At 42.8% G+C, this 24,453-nt stretch overlaps 1 protein-coding gene across 2 annotated transcripts in view; it reads left to right on the top strand.

The window, feature by feature from the left end:
- The first annotated feature begins 13,889 nt into the window (after window positions 1–13,889).
- The window catches only part of iqsec1b (IQ motif and Sec7 domain ArfGEF 1b), a 137,781-nt gene continuing 127,217 nt past the window's right edge, over window positions 13,890–24,453 (top strand). For both annotated transcript variants that reach the window (XM_072452030.1, XM_072452033.1), the window contains exon 1: window positions 13,890–13,975. In XM_072452030.1, the coding sequence (XP_072308131.1) occupies window positions 13,893–13,975 (83 nt within the window). In that variant the 5' untranslated portion in view covers window positions 13,890–13,892. The remainder of the gene's footprint in view (window positions 13,976–24,453) is intronic.

Here is a 24,453-nt window from a genome sequence, read left to right as displayed (position 1 = left end):
ACGTAAAATGCGTAAGTCAGCGCGTGCGTACCCTGTGACGTGCGCTCTTGGACGCACGCGCGTAGATGGCTACAAATCTATTCCTCTACCAAGGCATTGAGACAAACAGCAGTTCATAAAACAAAATGCAAACACTTTCCTTGTTGAACGTGCCGCTGCAGACTTTTCTACAGGGCCATTTTAGTCTGTCCAGTTGATGCTCAGTGTGACGCCTTGTCAGAACCCTGGGGCCGGTGTGAATTGTCTCCAGCATTGTGGCCCTCACAGCAGAGCTGGACCCACCACATGGAACTTACTGGGCTGTCACACTGTCTGCCACATCTGACAGCGGCTCACATGGCAACACAAGCACTCAGGGAGCCGCTGGTTCAGTTTAAACAGACAGGGCCAGTAGGGCTGGACTTTGAGGGCCAGTTGGGAGATGCTTTTATAGGCAAGAGAAACTGTGTTAACAAGGACTGTTGCAATAAGATAAGAGAGGATTTGTCCCACAATGGAAAAATTCCTGTACATTGTATTTCAGTGGGCTACAATACACTGATTGAATGAGAGGACGGAACAGATTTTCTGGTAGGTCTACGTGCACGTGGGCTTCATGTTTTAATCAGTGTTCCAAACAGTGTTATTTATGGAAGAATTTCAGAATATTTGTTATCTTATCCCTTCAGAACAAGACAGTCATGGCATACAGCTTACTTGTCAAATCACCATTTGGGTGGTCAAAATAATCTTGATTATAGCATTATGCAAGCATGCCAGACTGACATATGCTAGAGTTAAAGAATGCAAATAATATACCCTATCTCTGTTTAACCCTGAGCCAAATCTAGTAATGTTTCCAAGAAGAACCAGCTTAACACGGCTAATGGAATTTAACATGAACAATTAGACACAGAAAACAACACATAAATGACATCATGGACAAAGGCAGAAGCAGCACATATATTAATGACTTTACTCTCATATTCAAACAGACTGACAATTAACGATAGCGGTGTCTTATCCTTGTTTTAGGTACTTCAGTAGACTATTGCAAACTGAAGAGATTACCGGTATTCACTTCTGGGCTTTTAGTTGCTCACATTTTACTAGTGCTTTTCTAAAATAATAGTAATAATTCAACAAATGTATATGACTTTTACAGCTGTGTTACAAGCCTGAACCTTAAGCACAATTTGAGGGTAATGCATAGCCATTTTGTCTTTCTGTGTGGATCTTGCGTTGCGCTTTCTGAGGACAATTTACAATGAGAATCAATGGCAGCAGTCATGGCAGTAGACTGGAGCTTTGGGGCCGAGCCGCTAGTGTTGTTCACAATAATCCATAATGTGCTCAGCGCTATGCTAAAGGGCCTGTTCCATCCATCAGTCAGTGGCCGGTTAGCTCAGGACGTGCTGGTGTGACTGATGTGTTTATGTTGAGAGCCTCCAGTGTGACAGATGAGATCTGTGTTTGGAGAGGAGTCATTCACTCTCCACATGCACAGAATGAAAACAACATGCTGAATGAGCTTTTTACAAACAAACACTCAAATGATAATGTATAAGTCATGTGTTTTTCAATCTGTGTAGTAACACCCTTTGTAAAATGTGTGGTGGAGTTTGCAAAAAGAATATTATAAACAATGGTCCTTTGACAGAAAAGAAACAATGACAAAACACTCCTAATGTAATATATGCCTAATAGTCACTCACAGTGCAAGCAACCACATTGTATCTTCATACATGTCAATGACTTCCCTGTTCTCCCCCGGCGTAGAATCTGCTATTTTTCTTGCTTTTTTATTAAAGAAAAGAGTGTGAGTTTGAATGTTCAGATCTTTTTAATTTGATTTTAGAGCTCTAATTCAATTTTTCATGAAGTTTAAGAGAGTATACTTCTTCTTTTCCTTAATTTAGAAGCAGCTTACTTATTTATGGAGAGTAAAGATTTGACGGACAGATTGTTGTGTCATGTGATGGTGAATAAAATTCCCACATATGTTAGACAATGACAGTTAAAGTTTATTATTCAAAGATAATATATTTGTAATCATTTTGGCATTCATCTGAAATGAAAAAGAACTAAGGATCTTCTTAAAGGCCTCCACTGTGTTGTATGTTATCTGGAAGACTATACTTTGCTATATATTTAGCTGTTTTTGATCAAGAAAAAAGAAGTTACGTCAAGAGTTAAATTAAGAGCTATTATGAATCGAAGTTGTCTTAAAATAACACTGCAGATTTGCAAATGCGTATGGCAGTTGATATAGTACTATTAGAACTTTTTTTTAAATGTTTAGGAAAATTGCTGTTGTCCTTTTATATACAAATACTGTATATTATGTTAAGCTGTAAAACATGTTTTAACATTTTAAAGGTGTGTGTGTAATATAGTGGAACAGTTAATAAACATAAACCGGATTAAGGACAATGCAGCTACTCGTTTTTTCAACTCAAAACTATACTAAGAAACCAGACTGTTGGATGAAATTCTAATCACGCTGGCATCAAAGGGAGAAGGCCCTCTGTGTCTGCTGCTGCTCTGTATGGTAATGTGTCCATATGTGGGCCCCGAGCCAGACCGCTTTTATTTCACATCTAAAATCACAAGGCTCAAGCATGTTTTAACCAAGCACAAATCACTTGTTTTTTGGTCTCTTTTGTGTCATCTGATTCAGTGATTGGAGGATGTAAAAGTTTCAGGAAAATGTCAATTGAGATGTCACTTATCTTATCAAACTATCCTCAGGTGGAGCTTAAGGGGTCATTCAGGATAATTACTCAAATCTTTTTAGAAGTTTGCCACAAGCATTTGATGCTCTTATTCCTCTGGAGGAAATAATGAGGTTGTCTGCTTCAATGCGATGCATTACTGTCAACGTCTGTTAACGTAGCTAAACAGATTGTGAAACACAATGTGGAAATTGGTGGAAATGGTTGAGGGTCAAAGATGTCACAGTGGTGATGTCATGCACCTTTCATTGGTCGCCAGTTGAATGAACATGTATTTGTTTAAGTTATTGATTTTCTCTTCACCAGTATTGAGGATAAATATGTATATTTGTGTGCAAATTAATAAATAATATTAATAAAGATACCAAAATGTATTAAAATTGTCAGGTCATTGATAGAGTTGGAGCTTCCACTAATTTGTGGTTTGACATGACCACAGTGGAATCAAAAACTTGTAAAAATGAAAGAAATCTATTGTATCTATTTGATTGATAGAACTTTTTATAAAAAATAAAATAACATAAAATAAAGCAGCAATGATCGGCCCTCGCTCACGCCATGCCAGCACCCTGTAAAGCAAGAGGACGGGGCGCCCCAATCTTCCTCCTTTTATTACGCCTCGTGCTGAATCCGTGGGGCTATCGCTCCTTCTCCTCTCCTTTGCTTTACAAATCGGGGCATCATTATGTACTTCAATGTTTTAGATGTTGGGTCACAAGAGGGGGCACAAAGACCATGTTTTTTCCAAAATAATTAAATCATTTAGTTTCCCCTCTCCTCAAGATAATTTTCACCAGATTTGACCTTGTTTGGGCAAACGCCCTGGGAGGAGTTTGTAAAAGTATCAAGTGTTAAAACCACTTGCAAATTTCAGACATGGGGCAATTTTCCCACAGAGATAACATAGGGGTTTTAAAAATATGGCATGGGTTTCATTTACTTTTTTCATCGGGAGGCTTAAATTACATTTTGCGCAATGCTTCAGGAATTTTTGAGAAACAAAAATGTTGCTATCCATGTAAATGTATTCATTTTTTATTAGGGGCACAGAGACTGTAGCACTTAAAATATTTTTTTTAATAACTTTTGAAAAATTTAAGCTTGGTGGGAGGAGTTTGTAAAAGTATGTGGGAAATGTTTAAGATTTGGCGGTTTTCCCTTTGGAATAACATGGGCGGTTTTTGTCATCGCAACGGCTACGCCGTAAGAAATATGACGTGAGTCTCATTTACTTTTTTGAACGGGATGCCCGAAATAGAATTCTGTCCCAAATTTCATACAATAATTAAACAAAAAAATGATTTGCTCCGCATATAAAATTTAATGGAACTCTGCAGGGAGCGCTAACACACCAAATTATGAAATTAAATTATTTCAGCAAGTTAGTTTAGGTCAGAGTTTAACATAATGTGTAAAAATACGGGGTTATTCAACACTGATATGCCGTGTGTCTGCAGTGTGTCTTTCACTAAGGCTTATTTATAGCAACACTATTCTTTTGTTTCTCTAAATGCTGTATAAACCAACCCTTGAGCCTTCTTTACATAATAATAATTGGACTGGGGGGAATAAGAAGAGAGGAAAAACTAATGTATTATTTAAATGTATCATCATCAGGAATATTCTAATATAGTTCAGAGAACTCACTGCACTCTCATTTACTGCTAAAATAATGGCGGTGAGAATCATAGACTGTTTAACTATTCCATATCTATTTAGCATTGCTCGGCTGGTTATTGGCTCCATTCGTGTAGGATGGACCCGCCTCTTATGTAAATGGAAGAGGATCGAAAACTGGTATCCTAAGACCTTGAAAGCCCATTAACGGCCCCTTTGTCTCCCATGGCCAATGTTCCCTCTAATTCTTCATGTGTTCATTTATGTTATAGACTCGGTTGGCCAGAGTTGTATGATGTGATGTCCTACTATATAATGTCAGCTTGATTCAATAGGTTTGTTCCATAAACAGAGCTGAATATTGGTTCATATAGATTTTTGTATTAATTTTGAGACATTAAAAACTCCTTTAACTAGATAATTGAAAGATAGATGAGTTTATGTCATACAGTGGAACCTTCCAGACAAAGCAAGAACAATTTAATGAGAGAATCAGGTGGAAAACTTACATAGTGCACCTTAAAAGGTCCCATATCATGCAAAATTGACTTTTAACTCTCTTACAGTGCTATTGGTGCCTCATATATGTACCCAATGTGTTTTTTTTTAATTGATTCCTGCAGTCTTTAGCTATAGAACAGTTTCTCTCCTTTTTCTCGGATGTGCAGACGGATGGGGCCTACCTACAGGGACACGTCATCCTTGTAGATCCTTGTCTTCCCTTCAGGAAGCACTCTGTACCTGTAACACGCACTAACTATTATGTTATGGGTATTGCACTTATTATTAATTATTATCAAATATACCCTTAGGCTAGACTACGAAACGGGAAAAATAGCGTAATATGGGATCTTTAAACATCAAACAGCCTCATTTCACCTGAGGAGCCTAATGTTCTGTGGGCCTATTGCCTACTCTCTGTTTGAGAACCACTGCTTTAAACCAACTTTAACATTCACAATGCAGAGTACAACTTCAAATAGGCCTAGTATTTGAGGGCTATGGCCTGTTCCGATATTACTGCAATGAGATGAGTTCATGAATGGCCCATGTTTAGACAGCGCTGGACTAGAGACCTGCACGGGACGGTTTAAAAAAACTAAAAATTGAACTAATCCTACTAAAACTGTTCAGAGGTAGAAATGAAAAACTCATTCACAGAATGCGCCGCGGTCCCGCCTCTTACATCGTGCTCCGCCTCATTCATAAAGTTTCACCAGCGTGATATATATATATATATATATATATATATATATATATATCTCCTGGGTATGTGTGTGTGTGTGTGTGTGTGTGTATATATATATATATATATATATATATATATATACACACACACACACACACAGGATTCAAATGCTAATTAAATCTGGCCTTGTTTGGTTAAAATATTCCTTTTTGGCATGGTTTTCCTCCAACAATTTAAGTGTCTTCTCAAGACTCCTTTGGAAGCATCCCAAAGGTTGGCCGGAGAAATTTCCTCAGTATAATTTTCCTCCAAATAAGTCTTCAAGGAATAATAGAGGATTTTTGGCACGCAATCTGAGTCTCATTTCCTCAAGGCGTGGACAGCCGAGTAGTTCTCCTACATGTCAATCATTCCCTGCGTCCCACTGCACACCTGCGCTGTGCTTTTAGAGACTCTTGGGACCACCAGACATCCAGCATTTGAGAGCGAAGAGCTGTGTTTGGATGAAATAGTACTATAGCATCTTTGAGGTAGGATGGGGCCATGTCATTTATGACTTTATAAGTCAGGAGTGGGATTTGAAATTTGATTCTAAACTCGACAGGGAGCCAGTGAAGGGACTTGAGCACCAGTGTAATTCTTTTAGTTTCTGTTTGTAATATTGCTGCTGTATTTTGAACCAGTTGAACGTTTTTTATGGAGCTTTTAGGACACGCTGCGAGCAGAGAGTTACAGAGGTCTAATCTAGAATAACTGGATTTGTAACCTCCCTGGCTCACCACACCCCCTGCTGCATTCTGCAAGTATTTTCCAATTTCCCACAAATCCAATGTCCCACATTTGGCACATCGATGAGTAGATATATTTAGTACAAAAGCCAACATGGAGCATAAAGTCTGATGCAAAAAACGAATAAATCATGTCATCAGTCTCAGTCTCTGACCACAACCCAAACTCACACAGCCCACGTAGGTGACTCCATCTCTCATTCTTTAGTTCTGTGTTTTGCATCTTACTTAGGAGAACCTCTGCTTCTCCTGGTGTTCTGAGCACATGTTTCAGAAGAGTCGCAGGGAAAGAAAACCCCTGTCTCAGTTGTCTCCTCACAGATGTGTTGGAACATTTTGCCATTGTTGACGAACCTCGTATGGAATATCTGGAGCAAAGCAGACCTTACCTTTGTACTGGAGGTCTCATTTAATCCTTGCAGCCAAGACATGTTCCTTCACACGATCGTTAAAAAACCTCATAATCAGGCCTTGTGGTTTATCAGCTGCTGGTCCTGGTTTTCCCAGGCGATGTGCTCTTTTGATTGTAATGGGCGGGACTTAAATTCCTATGGAAAGCCGGAAGTCCATATGTCTCATTATGTATTAGGATCATCAAATGTTATGTTTTGTTTCTTGTTTATTAATGAATCCTGTCTGATCATTGCCAATTCAATTTGGGAGTATTTGTTCCATTCCTTTGGACATAATTGAGGTGTGTATACTGTATGATACACTACATTCAGAATAGAAATGGGTCTATATGAGGCACTGTCTGTCGGTCCTTCCCTTCTTAAGGTATTAGAGATATGATGGCGTCTTTCCAACTAGGAGGGGTCTGTGTTGTTAAAAGCAGAGGAGTTAATGTTTCTTTTAAAGCTTTATACCACTTAAAGTGGGACCCATCACTCCCTGAAGATTTATTGTTCTTTAATCTCATTGTTATTTCCTGTCCTACAGCTTTATTTTGCTCTTCGCTCATAACAGGCCAATTGAGATTGTTCAGAAAATAATTAATTTGATCTTCTTTATCCCATGACATTTTACAGAAGGATTCCTTGTAGAAGGATTCAAATGAAGATAGAATTTGATTTTATTTGGTTAAAATTAAATTGCTTATATTTCTAATTTCCTGTTGCACTTGAGGATTCCCCTTCTTGGGATGATTTACCCCAGTAGTTTTAGTTTTTCTTGCAGATCATTTAGCTTTTCTCACTGCTTTATTTTTGCAATGACTATAATTTTACCTCTTTAGCAGCATCCCAGAGGATTGGCGGAGAAGTTTCACCATTGTCATTTATCTCCACATAAATGTTAATGCCATTAGACCAATTTTGTTCCTAACTAGGATATTTGAGAAGAAATGTCTTCTTCATTTGAGACTACAAATAAATGTTGAGGGATCCCAGAGGCACTTGAGGATATTAGCTGGAGGACTGGCCTGTATTCTACATGATTTATTTTGATGGATAAACAGGAGGAATCAAAAAATGGAACAATCAGTGTCCATAGCCTTTGTTGCTGTGATTGTGTTCTCTAGCAAGACTAGAATGTTTTTTTTATAGTTGCCTCAGAGAGATGTGTGCATAACAACAACGTTTCCTTATGCAAAGACATACCTGACTGCTTTCAAGATTACCATTTATTCTCTTGTTTTCTCATTATGCAGGTCCCAGAACGTGGCTTTGAAAACATAGCTTTAAGTCACTCTTGCAATTGTGGCGCCTTTTCAAAAACAGGAACATTTATTTGCAAAGGTAACAACATCCATTCTTTTCAGTCACGCATTACGACAGAGTGGAAACACAATGTGAACAATTGCAGATGTTCTTTATTTCCTTTTGTAAAAGATTGACACTGTTGCACATTGGGCAAGGTAATTATTATTTTACAGTAGGAATTTTCTTAACAGAACGATGAAGTATTATTATATAAAGTATGATATAATATGAAACTACATATTGAATCCAACCCAAAGTAAAATTTGTTTAATGGGCTTAAACGTTTCCTACGTTTTATAAAGATCTATAATCTTTAGTTCTCTGGGTGATTCAATGATTATGAAAACCGGAGGTTTTTGGTTTTGGTCAGTTTTTGGAAAGGACACAATAGCCTTGGAAATAGAGTAAAATCCATCCATCTTCTTCCGCTTATTCGGGGCCGGATCGTGGAGCAGCAGTCTACTCAACTCTACTCTAACAGAGTAAGAGTGATATGATATTTCCATCTTCGGACTACACTGTGCTGGCGCACGCTGGCTGATGGAGAGCATATTGAGCAGGCACTGAAAAAATTCAGTATTCAACAGAAGGCTCTGGCATTGCAGAATTACCACGTCAGCCAGACCAGGGAGCAGATTCATAAGTTTTCACTGTGCATCGTATCCTGCTCGCCTGTCATCCATTGTGTATTTCAAGATATTCAATAGGTACAGAGAAAATCCATTTTCATGCTTTTGTTAACAGTGTTAATGATTTTCTTAACAATTAACAGCTGGTGCACACATGGAAGACTATGTGGAAGACTTTTTGTTACTCTGGCAACCTTCGATGGGTGGGAATATCCATCCATCCATTTTCTGCCGCTTATCCGGGGCCGGGTCGCGGGGGCAGCAGTCTGAGCAGGGACTCCCAGACTTCCTTCTCCCCAGACACTTCCTCTAACTCCTCCGGGGGGATCCCGAGGCGTTCCCAGGCCAGCCGAGATACATAGTCTCTCCAGCGTGTCCTGGGTCTTCCCCGGGGCCTCTTCCCGGTGGGACATGCCTGAAACACCTCCCGAGGGAGGCGCCCAGGAGGCATCCGGAGCTGATGCCCGAGCCACCTCAGCTGGCTCCTCTCGACGTGGAGGAGCAGCGGCTCTACTCCGAGCTCCCCCCGTGTGGCCGCTTGTATCCGCGATCTTGTTCTTTCGGTCACTACCCAAAGCTCATGACCATAGGTGAGGGTAGGAACGTAGACCGACCGGTAAATAGAGAGCTTTGTCTTTCGGCTCAGCTCCCTCTTCACCACAACGGTCCGATGCAGCGACTGCCTCACTGCACCAATCCGCCTGTCGATCTCACGCTCCATCCTTCCCTCACTCGTGAACAAGACCCCGAGATACTTGAACTCCTCCACTTGGGGCAAGGATGCCCCACCCACCTGAAGAGGGCAAGCCACCTTTTTCCGGTCGAGAACCATGGCCTCGGATTTGGAGGTGCTGATTCTGATCTAAGCCGCTTCACACTCGGCTGCAAACCGTCCCAGTGCATGCTACAGGTCCGGGTTTGATGGAGCCATCAGGACAACATCGTCTGCAAACAGCAGAGATGAGATCCTGTGGTCCCCAAACCGGACACCCTCCGACCCCTGACTGTGCCTAGAAATTCTGTCCATAAAAACAATGAACAGAACCGGTGACAAAGGGCAGCCCTGGCGGAGTCCAACATGCACTGGGAACAGGTCTGACTTACTGCCGGCAATGCGAACACAGCTCCTGCTCCGGTCATACAGGGACCGGACAGCCCTGAGCAAAGGGCCCCGGACCCCGTACTCCCGGAGCACCCCCCAAAGGACACCCCGAGGGACACGGTCGAAAGCCTTCTCCAGATCCACAAAGCACATGTGGACTGGTTGGGCAAACTCCCATGAACCCTCGAGCACCCGATGGAGGGTATAGAGCTGGTCCAGTGTTCCACGACCGGGACGAAAACCACTCTGCTCTTCCTGAATCCGAGGTTCGACTATCGGTCGGATTCTCCTCTCCAGTACCTTGGAATAGACCTTACCCGGGAGGCTGAGGAGTGTGATCCCTCTGTAGTTGGAACACACCCTCCGGTCCCCCTTCTTGAACAGAGGGACCACCACCCCGGTCTGCCAGTCCAGAGGCACGACCGCCACGCGATGTTGCAGAGACGTGTCAACTAAGACAGTCCTACAACATCCAGATACTTTAGGTACTCATCCACCCCCGGAGCCCTGCCACCGAGGAGTTTGCGAACAACCTCAGTGACTTCAGCTTGGGTGATGGATGAGCCAGCCTCTGAGTCCCCGGTCTCTACTTCCTCTTCGGAAGACGTGACTGAGGGATTAAGGAGATCCTCAAAGTATTCCTTCCACCGTCCGACGACATCCCCAGTCGAGGTCAGCAGGCCTCCACCCGCACCGTAAACGGTGTTGGTGAGGCACTGCTTCCCCCACCTGAGGCGCCGGACGGTTTGCCAGAATTTCTTTGGTGCCGACCGATAGTCCTCCTCCATGGCCTCCCCGAACTCCTCCCAGGCCCGGGTTTTTGCCTCTGCGACAGCACGAGCCGCGGCTCGCTTGGCCTGCCGATACCCGTCGATGACCTCCGGAGACCTACAAGCCAGAGTGGCCTGATAGGCCTGCTTCTTCAGTCTGACGGCATACCTTACTTCCGGTGTCCACCACCGGATTTGGGGGTTAACGCCACGACAGGCACCGGAGACCTTGCGACCACAACTCCGAGCAGCCGCATCAACAATGGAGGCAGAGAACATGGTCCACTCGGACTCAATGTCCCCAACCTCCCCCGGGACATGGGAGAAGCTCTCCCAGAGGTGCGAGTTGAATACCCTACTAACAGAGGGCTCCACTAGCTGTTACCAACAGACCCTCACAATGCGCTTGGGTCTGCCAAGTCTGTCCGCGTTCCTCCTCTGCCAGCGGATCCAACTCACCACCAGGTGGTGATCGGTTGACAACTCTGCCCCTCTCTTCACCCGAGTGTCCAAGACACGCGGCCGGAGGTCAGATGACACGACAACAAAGTCGATCATTGACCTCCGGCCTAGGGTGTCCTGGTGCCATGTGCACTGATGAACACCCTTGTGCTTGAACATGGTGTTCGTTATGGACAATCCGTGGCTAGCACAGAAGTCCAATAACTGAACACCGCTCGGGTTCAGATCGGGGAAGCCGTTCTTCCCGATCACCCCTCCCCAGGTGTCACTGTCATTGCCCACGTGGGCGTTGAAGTCCCCCAGTAGAACAACGGAGTCCCCGGTCGGTGCACTGTCCAGTACTTCTCCCAAGGACTCCAAGAAGACCGGGTACTCTGCACTGCTGTTCGGCCCGTAGGCCGCCACAACAGTGAGAGACCTGTCCCCCACCCGAAGGCGGAGGGACGCGACCCTCTCGTTCACCGGGGTAAACTCCAACACGTGGCGGCTGAGCTGAGGGGCTATAAGCAAGCCCACACCAGCCCGCCGCCTCTCCCCGCGGGCAACACCAGAGAAGTGGAGCGTCCAGCCCCTCTCGAGGAGATGGGTTCCAGAGCCCAAACTGTGCGTGGAGGTGAGGCCGACTATATCTAGTCGGTATCGCTCAACCTCCCGCACAAGCTCAGGCTCTTTCCCCCCAGCGAGGTGACATTCCATGTCCCCAGAGTTAGTCTCTGTGCCGGCCCCTTATGGATCCTCCTGCGGGTGGTGGGCCCACGGGAGGGAGGCCCCACGTCGCTCCTTCGGGCGGTGGGAATCTGAATCTGAAAATTAAAGCTCCTCACAACATCCAGCCAATAGTACTCTGCTGATAACTATGCCTGCTATAGCCTTGCATTAGATATTTAAAAATCAAAGTTTAAATATAGCAGTATAGACCATGGACCTATTTTTAATTGTGGTTTGAAAATCTCTGCAAGTGCAGATCAGATAAAATTGTGAATCCTGCAGATACTTTCAACATAGAATGTGTGGAATTATAATGAAATATTATACACTCATGTTGTTGAGGTGAGAGGGGCAGATCACTTTGCCATTTATACAGAGAGTTGCTACGTGTTTTCTGTGCTAAATGATTTGAGCAGAATGGTGAGGACAAAGTAGACCACACAATAAAGACAACCCAATGTTGGATCTGCTGTAAAGATCTCCTTTGTTTAGTTCAGAACAGCTTAGTCCAGGGATGTCAAACTCATTTCGGCCGCAGGCCTCTACTAGAGTCGGTAAAGTGCGCAACTTGCACTTCTCAGCCTTCGGCACTTGCACCGGCAGGGTTTTTTTTTCCGTAGGATACTTCTGACACTATGTACATTTCACAGCCAATCAGAAGGCGCGCAGCAACCTGGTCGTAGAGGGGTGGAACCGAAAGTGTCCACTTTCCATAATTCACCCTGTAGTAACCAGTTGTGTATCCTATTGTTTACTGTGTGTTTTCCCAAGACTCTGACTCTTCCTAGGTTAGATCCATGGATAGGTCATGTGCCACTGCAAACTTCTTCCTGGGTGGGAGTAGACCAGATTTGATGTTATGAATGACGCCTTCTGATTGGCTGAGAAATGTACATAGTGTCAGAAGAATCCTACGAAAAAAAAATGCTGGCAGCACAGCAGCGCAGATAAACCTGGGGGAAGGGCCGCAGCTGCAACGGATTGTGGGGCTTGTAGCTCTAGCAATAAAAACACTATATAGGAAATTAATAAATATGAACTAGAAATGTTCGGCGGGCCCTATTAAAACGTCCGAGGGGGCCGGATATGGTCACCGGGCCCCATTTTTGCTGGAGGATGACCTAATATTCACCACAAGGGGGCAGTGATGTGACCATCTCACCGTAATATTCAAGTTGGTATTGTGCTCCTGTCTGTGGAAGAGAAACACTGAGAACACGTAAGACTATAGCCAACTGAAGCTAGACTAAATATATGTTTTCATAATGCACAGTTATTTGCCTCTCTGCAGTCGGCAGTAAATTGGTTTAAGCATTCAACAGAGTTGAAGAAGACTGTGCCTATCCAAAGTCAAATGTGAGAGAAATGGCGTTTTTGTGTTTGTTCTGTTTTCAAACACGTTCTTAAATATTCTCCACTCGTACTTCTTTATTTTGTTCTCCTTTCAAATGATTGCATTATTTACAACCGCATATATTTGTTTTATTTCGTTTGTCCTCAACTGAAGCGTGCGTGAGAGCATGACGCCTTGTTCAGGTGTTGAGTGTAATTATGTGAGCCTATTGTTACTATTATTTTCTACAGAACCTTTAAAGTGCACTTAACCTCACGGGCTCATGTTCACGCTCACGTAGAGCGCGCTTTGGGAGCGTAAAGAGTTAACGCACTTGCTCTGCGCGTCTTTCAGCGGCTGCGCCGCGGCTGCGCCGCGCAGAGCGTGTGGCTCCGCGGCAGCATCGACACAGAAGATCAGTCTCCGGTAGAGCGCAGTTCACAGCGGACAGTGAATGAAGAAGTGTGGATAGAGGAGAAGGCATGTTGGAGCTCTGTGGGCTCTGGGGGCTCTCAGGAGCCATGTCTCTCTGAAATAGTGGCGTGGACAGAGAGCAGCGCAAGCTGGTCTTTGTTTTTCTTTTCTTCTGACTCGTGGATTTACAGTGTTTTGACAGGCTGGGGGTGTGTTGATGATGGATAACTTAAATGAGAACCCGAACAAAGCCACGGAGTATCTTCAGGAGCTCAACAAGATCATAGAGACACAGCAGGGACTGCTGGACAAGCAGCGGCTGCGCATCGACGAACTGGAGCTGCAGGTAGCGGAGCTGTGCTCGGACAACGCGCGTCTTCAAGAGCAACACCAGCGGCACATGGCCACGTGCAGGCTGGCCCAGCAGGGCATGCACCCGGGAGTGCACCCGGGGATGCACCCGGGGATGCTCCCTGGGATGCACCCTGGGTCCCACACGAGCATTCACGCAAGTCTTGGGGCTGTCAGCGACACCGCAATGAGTGACATGTAAGTTAGCAAAGTTTGTCACGTTGTCCGTGCCCTCGCGCTCATTGCACACCAGAGATTCCATGTTTCATGTTTATGTGCCAAGGATTAATGCAGCTCAGCGCACACTATTGCGTAATGTGCACTTAATCGACATGCGCAGCATCACACACACTATTTTGTGAGGCGTTTCCGACCCATGTCACTGTCAGTGGTTTACAAGCATCACTCTATAGGAGACCGTGGCACTGGTCATGATGGTGTTCACGTTGTAGATCCGTGGGGTCTGGACATTTGCCCAGTTCTTCTCAGATCAGACCCTCTCACCTGGCTCTGGTGCTGGTGCTGCTGCTGGTGCTGGTGCTGGTGCTGGTGCTGGTGCTGCTGCTGCTGCTGCTGCTGGTGCTGCTGCTGCTGCTGGTGCTGGTGCTTCTGGTGGTGCTGGTGCTGCTGCTGCTGCTGCTGCTGGTGCTGGTGCTGCTGGTGGTGCTGGTGCTGCTGCTGGTGCTAGTGCTGCTGGTGGTGCTGCTGCTGCTGCTGCTGCTGCTGCTGGTGCTGGTGCTGCTGGTGGTGCTGGTGCTGCTGCTGCTGGTGCTGGTGCTGCTGGTGGTGCTGGTGCTGCTGCTGCTGCTGCTGCTGCTAGTGCTGGTGCTGCTGCTGCTGCTGCTGCTGCTAGTGCTGGTGCTGCTGCTGGTGCTGCTGCTGCTGGTGCTGCTGCTGCTGCTGCTGCTGCTGGTGCTGGTGCTGGTGCTGCTGCTCTGCTGCTGGTGCTGGTGCTGCTGCTGCTGCTGGTGCTGCTGCTGGTGCTGCTGCTGCTGCTGCTGCTGCTGCTGCTGGGGTTGTGCAGCTTCAGTCCTGTGCTGTTTCCAGGTTATGGCAGTCCGCCCTGGTCCTAGACTACTTTGTCTAGATGTTTCATGATGATCAAGTACATACTAGAGGGCTGTCTGAAACATGTAGGCTTAGCCTGGTACTTGTATTAAACACACATTTCCAGAACATTTAATCAAAATGCTTTTATGTTTATTTATTTTTCTTTTCTTATTTTCATGTAAAGACTTTGTCAGCATCAGAGACCATGTCACAACAATGTGTTTCTGCGTGGAGAGCATGATCCCGCCTGATTAGTTGATGTAACCATGAAGCCAATATAATATTTTCTCAGTGCTCACTCATGCATGGCAGTAAACAGTGATGAACTCTGGAGAATATCAGAATGTATCGGAAAAAGTCGGTACATCACCAGAGAGGGCATTTGTGAAACCTTTGTGCAGAATCAAACATAAAACCAGTGTTATAGAAGATGAGATGTATCTGGTGGTCTGACTGGATTTGTACCACATAATATTGTCAACCACTTTGTCATATCAGTTATAATGTGAATTGAGTTCATCATATGTGCTTGTACTGTGTGTGAATAAGGATGGATATCTAAGCAAATCTTGGTTATCCTTGAACAATATACCGTAGATTAATTTCCCTAATTTCCCCAAATAATCCTGAAACTCATTCATGTGAAGCCCCAGTTCACTGACATCCTACCACAGGTCCACATGTGTCAGCACGTTGTTTATGCAGACCACACGCCTGGCCTTGAGTTGAGATCCTGCTTCGTCAAATGTATAGTTTGGCATCTCAGCGAACACTGGTCAATTCTACCCAGTGTTGTGGGACCTTTGCCACTTTACTGTCCATTAATGAGCATTACTCTGAACTCATGAGGCAGTGGCTGGTACACATTTCACATTAAAGGTACACTATGCAACTTCTCTGGTGAGATGTTTGCCAGCTGGTTGTCTCCATGGAGATGTTATTGTTTTGCCTGGAATTCTAAGCAGTTTTGTTCAGCATGAATCATAATACAGTATTTATGATATTAATGTATAAGCATATATTTACCAATGCATCTTAAACGTTCAAGTTAGAAATATAGACCGTGGTAACAGGGGAAAATTGGAGGTGTATGTATGTATTTTGAGAACAAAGTGCTACTGAGGTATAGGTCAGCTGTAGAAATGTGAGTGAAATTTTAATTAAAGAAAGAGCCTGAAGTCATAAGAAAATGGCACATATGCCTTGTGGCTTCACTGTGTTTGTGGTGCATTTATTATAAAAAAGAGTCAAACTAGAAGAGCATTTCATACTGAGCGCTTGGTGGAGGCTGAAGCCCGAGGAGGGGCTTGACAGACTGTCATTTGAATACACAAGATGAGAAGAATACATCAACTTTCAAGAGGAGACCATATTTGCTTTGCTGCAATACTCGGATATAGAATGAATTTCTTTCGTTCTAAAAATCATCCATTTGGTGCTGCACCATGCATGTACAGATGCTCAGCTATTAACAATATAAAGACCAATGACTGGAGACAAGAACTGTAATCTGGAGTAAATGTTTTCCCTCTTTCTATTCTAACTTGAGATCTGTGGTAACTGCTCGTGACAAAGGGTAGTTCAAGTCTCAACCTCTATGGGCTGTGTCTGTGTGCTATAGTCATCTGTTTGATTTCTGACCCTATTAAACAACAACAACAAAAATAATGAAAGCCGCGGTAGCCGCGATGATTGCTCTCGCCTCCCACGTGGAACGCGCTCTGCCAGAGACCGCCTTCCCGCGCGACCGCCTTCCCGCGCGACCATGTTTTCTGCTGCGTTTTGCGGCATACCAAACGACGCTCAGTAATTCACCGTTGATGATTGCGTAGTTTGCGATTCAAATAGTAGTTTGTCCTGACAAAATGCAAGATCGTGCTGAACGCAGACCTGACCAGGGAGAAAGAGAGAGCCTCGGTGACCCGGGACTTTTCATCGATGTTCAGGGGGTCAAAAATACCCGAGTTGTGGCAAAAATAATAAAGTCTGAAGAATAAAGTCTAAAGCTGGGATCCCCAACCTTTTTTCCACCACGGACCGCAATAATGTAGGTTTTATTTTCATGGACCGGTGTGCCAGGTTATGCGCAGTTAGTTGTTTTTTTGGCTTTGGTGATGTGATATTTCTTTATATCATAGCAGTGAAAGAATGTCCATTAATATTACACCGACCATGTGTCAAAGGAATCTATGTGATTCTCTAATTCTGTAAACCACTTCCTCCAATAGCAGAGTTACTAGAGCATACGGTCTATTAGCCACTGCAGCTTTACTGGCCTTGTGCAGCTCCTAAATGGAATTACAAGATAAACCTTACCAAAGGTCTGATAAAACCAACCTCAGCTGCATATTCTGCAATAGGACGTCTATTACTTACATGGATCTATTATATTATCGATTACTTATCACTATCTTCAGGGACAATTCAATTAATTTGTGATGCCACACTATTTACTTTATGGCATTTCACATGAAGAAGATAATGTTTGAAACGGTCACTACCAGTAACTTCCCTCTTAACCTTTTGTTCTGGAGTTTGATCATCTCCATCCCAGAAAGTATGGATTTCTTTTCTTCCTGGCAGCCATGGTGTTTATGCCCACTTCCTCTTCCTCACTTCACTGGCAGTCGCTGCAGCGCTGTAGGCCCTATGCCATTAATCACCTCTAAACATACGTTCTAATGTATACATTCCACATAAGCACTGCTCTGAACTGCACTGCTGCGTACTAAAGCTGCACCAGTCAAAGCTGTCCAAATAAGACAAGAGATTCCTCCCAGTATTCAGAAACATCCTTAAGGTTCCTGTATACTCTGGGGAGGATATGATATACTGTGGAAATGACAAAACGCATATTTCATAAAAAGCCATCACACAGACTCCCCATTGCTGCACTACACAAATGGAAAATTATAGTCAGCATAAAAACTACAATTCATTAAGCAATTGGAGAGCGCTGACATGTTGTTTGCTGCTACAATATAGCGTTGGCATGGAACAGCAAGAAGCCTTCAGAGTACTGTTGTGCATTATTCTATAATCCATCCACAATATCCCAATAATACTGTCCCATAAAATTTATATTGAAATAATATTGTAAAGTGAGATTTGGCTATAGTTACACCCCTACTATTTACTATATAATATTTACTCTTGACTATTTCGATTTTGTGGGTAAATATGAATTATAATGCTATTGCTGACATTTATAAGATTTTGATTTTATAATTATAAAACAATAGGAATGTAACCTGCTTCAGAAGTGATGTGTATTGACCGTGCTGCAGTTTGTCTGGGGGAACAGAGGTCCTGTTGGTCTTGTCTGGTGAGAAACATAACATCTGATGTCCCACACATGTTAAGTTCAGATAGAGAGCTGCTCATTGATCCAATGCAGCCCTGACCACATGTCAATACTCACAAATGAGAGCATGTTTGTTACTTCAGTATCACAGCAGCTGGTCCATGCCTGCATCGACAAATAAGGGTTGATTCAATTTGCCGTTTCCTTCTCTTGTTTGTATATATTCATAGTAGGAATGTAATGGAAAGTTGGAGAATAATATAATACACATAAAACACAATAATATTAGATTGGATTGTCTGAAAATGTTTTTATTATGAGGGTTTTTTTCTTCTTACATAATGCCTGTGGGACGTGCTTGGGGCTTAAGAGAGGAGCCAATATGGCCTTCAATCAGTCTGTGGCTGGCTGCAGTGAGGGCAACATCAGCACACTGGGAGTTCAGAGAATCTTCCTTCCTTACCTGTAATAATGCACTTTTTATAAGTAGCACTGTCTGCATTTTTGGAAGATGGGTCAATAAACACTTTAAACATGGCCATTGTATCCAGGAAACGATCCCACACCAGTTGGGAATCTTTGAACAAATTATAATGTTGTACTGTACATTTGCAAAACAAGTGTAGATTATTATTGTTGGTCACATGCCAATAGGTGCTGTGTTACCACGCCTCTCTCTGAACACTGTCATTCTGCTCCCTTTGCTCCCGGTGGCTCAGGTAAAGGTGAAGGCTGTTTCTAATATTAAAAAGTAATGTTACAGCCATGCGCTGCTGATTACATAGGAGGAACAATATAATTGCGTGCGAGTCCACCCTCTCGCTGGCAAAGAAAAAGAATAGAGCATATGATCTACAGTAAAAATGCACTGCAATAGTCATTCACTCATTCATTTTCTACCGCTTGTTCCCGTTAGGGGTCGCGGGTGACTGGAGCCTGACGTTGGGCCTTAGGCGGGGTTGCAATATTAATTCAATGTTTCAATTTATTTTTGTAAAGCCCAAAATCAGTTGTACAGTTACTGCACAGGACTGAACAAATTTGTTGATTTTACAGGCAGAAAATAGAAAATAAAATTATAATAAAGTAATTGGTCAATAATAGATGATTAAAGTTAGTTTTCAGGATTTAAGCAAATGTATAACTGTCCCAGAGCATTAGACCTGCAAACCACACCGAAGGAGAGATCCTGCTCCCACGGACAGAGGGAGAGCGGCTCATCTAGTGTAGGGAGAGGTCATCCAGCCAGATGAGGAGCGTCCAGCAAAGATTATAAAATTATAAAAAGATTATAAAAGAATGTGTGTGCGTGCGTGCGTGAGCACGCGTGCGTGCGTGTGTATGTTGATAATCTTGAATGATGCAATGTTTGTTTATGCCTTTGAAATATAAATGATTGGATTCCATGTACAACGTGTACAAACACATGACCGATATTCGGAGTCTCACACCATTTGTTCTGTCCATGAAGTTTATGGTTACTGTGTATCAAAACACGCCAACCAGGTCATTCTCAGGAGACATTGACTGATATGCGGGCTTTCAAAAAGTACCTGAAGAATCTCAGGCTTGATTTGCTCATAGAAGCTGACAGCTTGTGTGTTGACTTTGAAGCTTGTCTCTTTGCCAGGGGCAGATTAGAGTGTAACATTGTTTAACTGTGTCTTAGGTGTCCCTGCATGGACTGCAAGCTGCCATGGACATACAAACCCTCTGGCATTTGGGCAGAAGGGTCAGGACTTATGTGAAGATACCTCTTTGAATTGCGCTGCAATTCCAGCAAAGGCTGTCTAACTTGTTTTTAATTTTAAAAAATATTTCTATAGTTCTTGTATCTTAAGTCAACATGAAATATATGGATCATGCTTTTTTTCTTATGCCACTCCACTCCAAACTGGCAACAATGACAGAAAGCAAAAGCACTACAATGGTATTGACAAATGAGTATTAGAGTATTAGAGTATTAGAGTAGAGTATTACTTTCTTTATTTTGAATGTACAAACCCTTGAATATGTGTGATTCGAGGTGACTCAGCCCCATAATGCATGGTGGTTAAGCTGTCTGTGAACTAATTATGTACAACACTGACCTGCTCTTAGCCCGAGCGGCATGAACTAATGGCTATCTGTACTCAAACAAACATGAAGCAGGCAGCCTAGCATGCTCAGTATTCAATGATTGAGAATCTGGTCTCCACCCCTAGTTTATGTATAGTTCTTTTTCATAAAGATATAGAAATAGAACAGAAAAAATATAAAAATATGAAAACTGATTTACATCTGTTTTCCCCAAATTTGTCAGTCAGATGTTGAGAAACCACTCTCGTCATCTAAAGAAATCTAATTGGCTTCACTGACAAAGATGCAGAATTAGACCCACCTGCGTGAGAATGAGAGCTTCCGAGACCTGATGTGTGCAGCTGCAATCTGACTGTACCTCACTGGCAACTGTTGCTAGGGTTTGTGAATGTCTTATCAACATTACAAATCCCCGTAGAGACAAGCTTTTCACTGCTTTTGTCACTATGATTCACTTCCTGTTTGCTCTCATGTTTATTCATTTCCAAATACGAATGTACCTGTGAAATTATTGTACTTCAAATCAGCAACACTATTTACTACTGACAATGTCAACCTCCAGGGTCAACTTTTATTTTGGACAGGGCAGGACATTAAGCAAATTTTCAGAGCCCACTCGGGCACTGAGCGGCACCAGGGACTTCTAAAGTCCCACAATGTGCTTATTGCTTTTAGTCACATTTATTGTTAATAATTTGGGACATATGAGTAAGGAAATGCCAGATTATCATAACAAAACAAAATGCTGATCTAGCAATAAGTCACAAAAAATTAAGTCATGACTATTTTCCTATTATTATCTGTTTTTGTTAGCATTTATATGTCTTACATTTCAATTAATATTGGATGATCATGTTATTTCAGAACAAAAACAAACCAACATAATATTCATATTGTTTCTATCTAGCTCTCAGGCCAACATTGTAAATATAAATATATGTGAAATAAACATGTGTTCTCTTGTTTTGACTCCAGCTCAGTGGCTGCACTTTTAATCCAAAGGTCAAGAGACACAAATTAAAGAAGCTGCCCAGGCGCAGTCCAAGTATTGGTGGATTGAATATCACTTAAAGAGTTCCAATTTCAGCCATTTCCCATTCTGCCATTTTCACTGGTGTTAATTAGCTTTTGATTAATGAGAGCCATTTAGATTGCTGTTGGATTTCAGATTTCTACAGATCTCTATGGGCAGTGTGTACAAAGGAACTGTTTATCAGCTACACATTGCTGCTGGTGGGTTTGTTCTGAAATCATTACAATACAGCTTAATCAGAGCCAACTGTCCTTTATTATAAGTGTGACGTATGGAAAATGATTGCAAAATGTCTCTGGTTAGCAAATTATTTTCCTGTCTTATTGAAGGGCAGGCTCCATTCTGCTTAAAATCCGATCTTCTTAAAATGCACCAAGGGGAGTTTGTTATTATATATCCATATCATTTATAAAGACATTGACATATTTGGCACATTATTTTATTAAAATGTAATGTTTCAATCAGGATCGAATGAAGGATTTATGATGGCTAAATGTTCCTAATATCCAGACAATGTTTTTACATACTATAGTAATAAAGTCTAGTTCTCATTAAATGTGCACTATGTAACTTTTCTGGTAGTAGATCTGTCACCTCCTTGTGTCATGGAGATGTTATTGCATTGCCTGGAATGTCCAACAGTACTTTGCATTGATTTAAAGGCGCAATGGACAATTTTTCGGCGATTTGAGAACGCAGGCGGAAGTGCGCATGCGCACTCCCCCAGTGCGGACTGATACAACACACACGTGCGTTTGTTTATTAGCGCAACGGAGCGCATCGAATCTCTCGTCTCCCGTAGATTTCTGTCCACTTCTGCGTCAGCTTGAACTGTCTTTCTCCGTCTTCATTTTGCCCCGTACACTGAGGGAACTATATTATGATAGATCCATGCGCTTAGGCACGCGGAAACGTGGGCACGAACCGTACGCGGCTGCAGGTGAGCGGTAGGTGCGTTTTATGATTGATACGTGGCAGGACAAATGATTTATCCACGCCACGAGGAAATATGGTAAAACATTTGCTGAAAAAAATCGTCCATTCCACCTTTAAGTGTTTTATTTATTGCTCAAAAAATACATTGAAAAAATTCTATTCTATATAATCTATTGTGAGTGGATGGCCTCTCCACTGATCTTATCTGTAACTTGACCTTGTGGTGCTACTTGCTTCCCTCCACCAAAAAAATGACACAGTGCACCTTTAATCCAACAGATTTGTGGTAGAAATACATGGGCCTCAGTGCCTTGTTAGTGTAGTCCATTTAGTCCTGACATTATGGGTCGTTGTAAACAAAATGCCAACAAGAATCGCTCAATATATACCTTTGCTTTTACTGATCCTACTTCTGCCTCTGGGTGGGCTGTTTTGTACACCGCCCATATGGTCCTGTCCTCAGGTAGCTACAGTATCTCTTTTGTCTGCTTTGATACTGTTAGTAATTTGTGTAGCCACTAATGCATGTTTTATGTTAGTGCCGTGGCGAGGCTTTTGCCCTACGACATGCCCTATGGGTGTCTGGATCTATCAAAACAACTGGATAGGGTATTATTAGCTTAAACCTGTTGGGAGGTGGCCTTGTGGCCAGTCCGTTGGTACTGCAGCGCAAAACTCCTCTGCAGCCCAGAAAGCATTTTCCCATAGAGTGCAATGTAAAAACAAACTGCTCGTGTTCGGCTGACAGGCCAGCTACAGCTTCAAAAAGTGTGCTGAAGCAGGTGATGAACATCTTCAAGTTCAAAATCCTTGCTTTCTAATATTTTGCTTTGACTCACTCTGTTTCGTGCTGCTCCTCTCTAGCACCTTGATAGTACGCAAGCCTGTGTCACTTCCGGGCCGCAAAGCGACCAGATGTACCGTGCAGCTAAAGGCTAAACTGGCGACATATGCTAAAGAGTGGCTGGTCCTACGTGTGTGCACGTGTGTGCACTAGCCATGTTCGCTGCCTGTCAAAGGCTTGCAGCATAAGTGTTTCTCAGCAGTAGGTTGAAAAAAAACCTGCCTTTGTAGCTTTTTTCTCTGATCTTCCTTTAAATTATTTCTAAACCAAAAGGTTATGTGGTGCTGGAACAAACTTGGTCCACCATCTTGCCTTTTTATTTTTTTTTATCTTTCATGCTTTTGTGTGTGTGGACTCTTTTAGAGTGGATATTTAATTTGTGTTTTTCAACTGATGGACAATGGTCAATGCAAATTAAATTAAACTGAAACATTTTTAATTGTGAATCTACTATTTATAAAACAAAGGTAAGACTAACTAACTAATAAATTGTCTTTTGTATAACAATGTCTGTTGCCCCTGTCAACAATGAATCTGTGAGCCTTTCCGTTTTTAACATGCTTCTGCTTGGACCCATTATTGTCCTGTTGGCGTTGTTGGACATTTTGTTTTTTTTCTGTTAATCAGCTGAGATTAATATGATTTTATACAAATCCACTCGGCATGCCATACATCGGTTAGGTTTCATAACATGTCTGTTTATTCTATGCAGTGTAATAATACATTTAATTTAATCAGTGCTTTAGTTTAGACAGAAGGATATTCCGTAAAAAACTCTTCTGTTCCATAGTTCTGACGTCAAAGTCTCACAGATGTGGCTGTTCCCGTTGTGAGTGGGTTTAATCCCTTTTCCATGTAGCACTACGGACGGGGGGCGGGGCCTGGGCTGTTTTAACTGGACTAAACTCTAAACTCCTTTACAGGCAAGTAGAGATTATGTCACGGATGTATTTATGTAATAGCACTAAAAAACTCTTATTCCTACATTCTGTGAAATGAAATAGTAAGTAAAGAGTAGACAGGACAAAAAATGCCCTTTATTTTAGTTTCTACTGCAACCATGAGATTAAAAGACACAACTATACAAATACAAATATATTGACCAAGATTTATATTCTGATATTTTAGTGTATTTGAGTATCCCGACGATTATACTATTAACAATGCTAAATCAATCTAAATGTGTTAAAACATGTCTCTAAAAGTATTAGTTCAGGTTTATTTAATTTTTTTCAAGTATCTAATAGACACAGTGAGAGTGACTAACTGCATTATCTTCCATGATCCTCCCTGCAGCTGATCAAATATTGGCTCTGTGCAGCCCCAGGTCTTTGGGCCTCCTCTGGTCATTGGGGTTCTTCTGGGGTTTGGGCCTCCTCTGGTCTGTGGATTACTTTGGTATTTGGGGTTCCTCTGGTCTGTCGGGTTCC

This window comes from Eucyclogobius newberryi, unplaced genomic scaffold (genome assembly GCF_026437365.1).
Source record: "Eucyclogobius newberryi isolate DKJ021-1_F unplaced genomic scaffold, fEucNew1.0.hap1 SCAF_19, whole genome shotgun sequence".
Lineage (NCBI taxonomy): Eukaryota > Metazoa > Chordata > Actinopteri > Gobiiformes > Gobiidae > Eucyclogobius > Eucyclogobius newberryi.
Note: the sequence above shows the minus strand (reverse complement) of the source record. Positions and strands in the feature narration are given on the sequence as shown.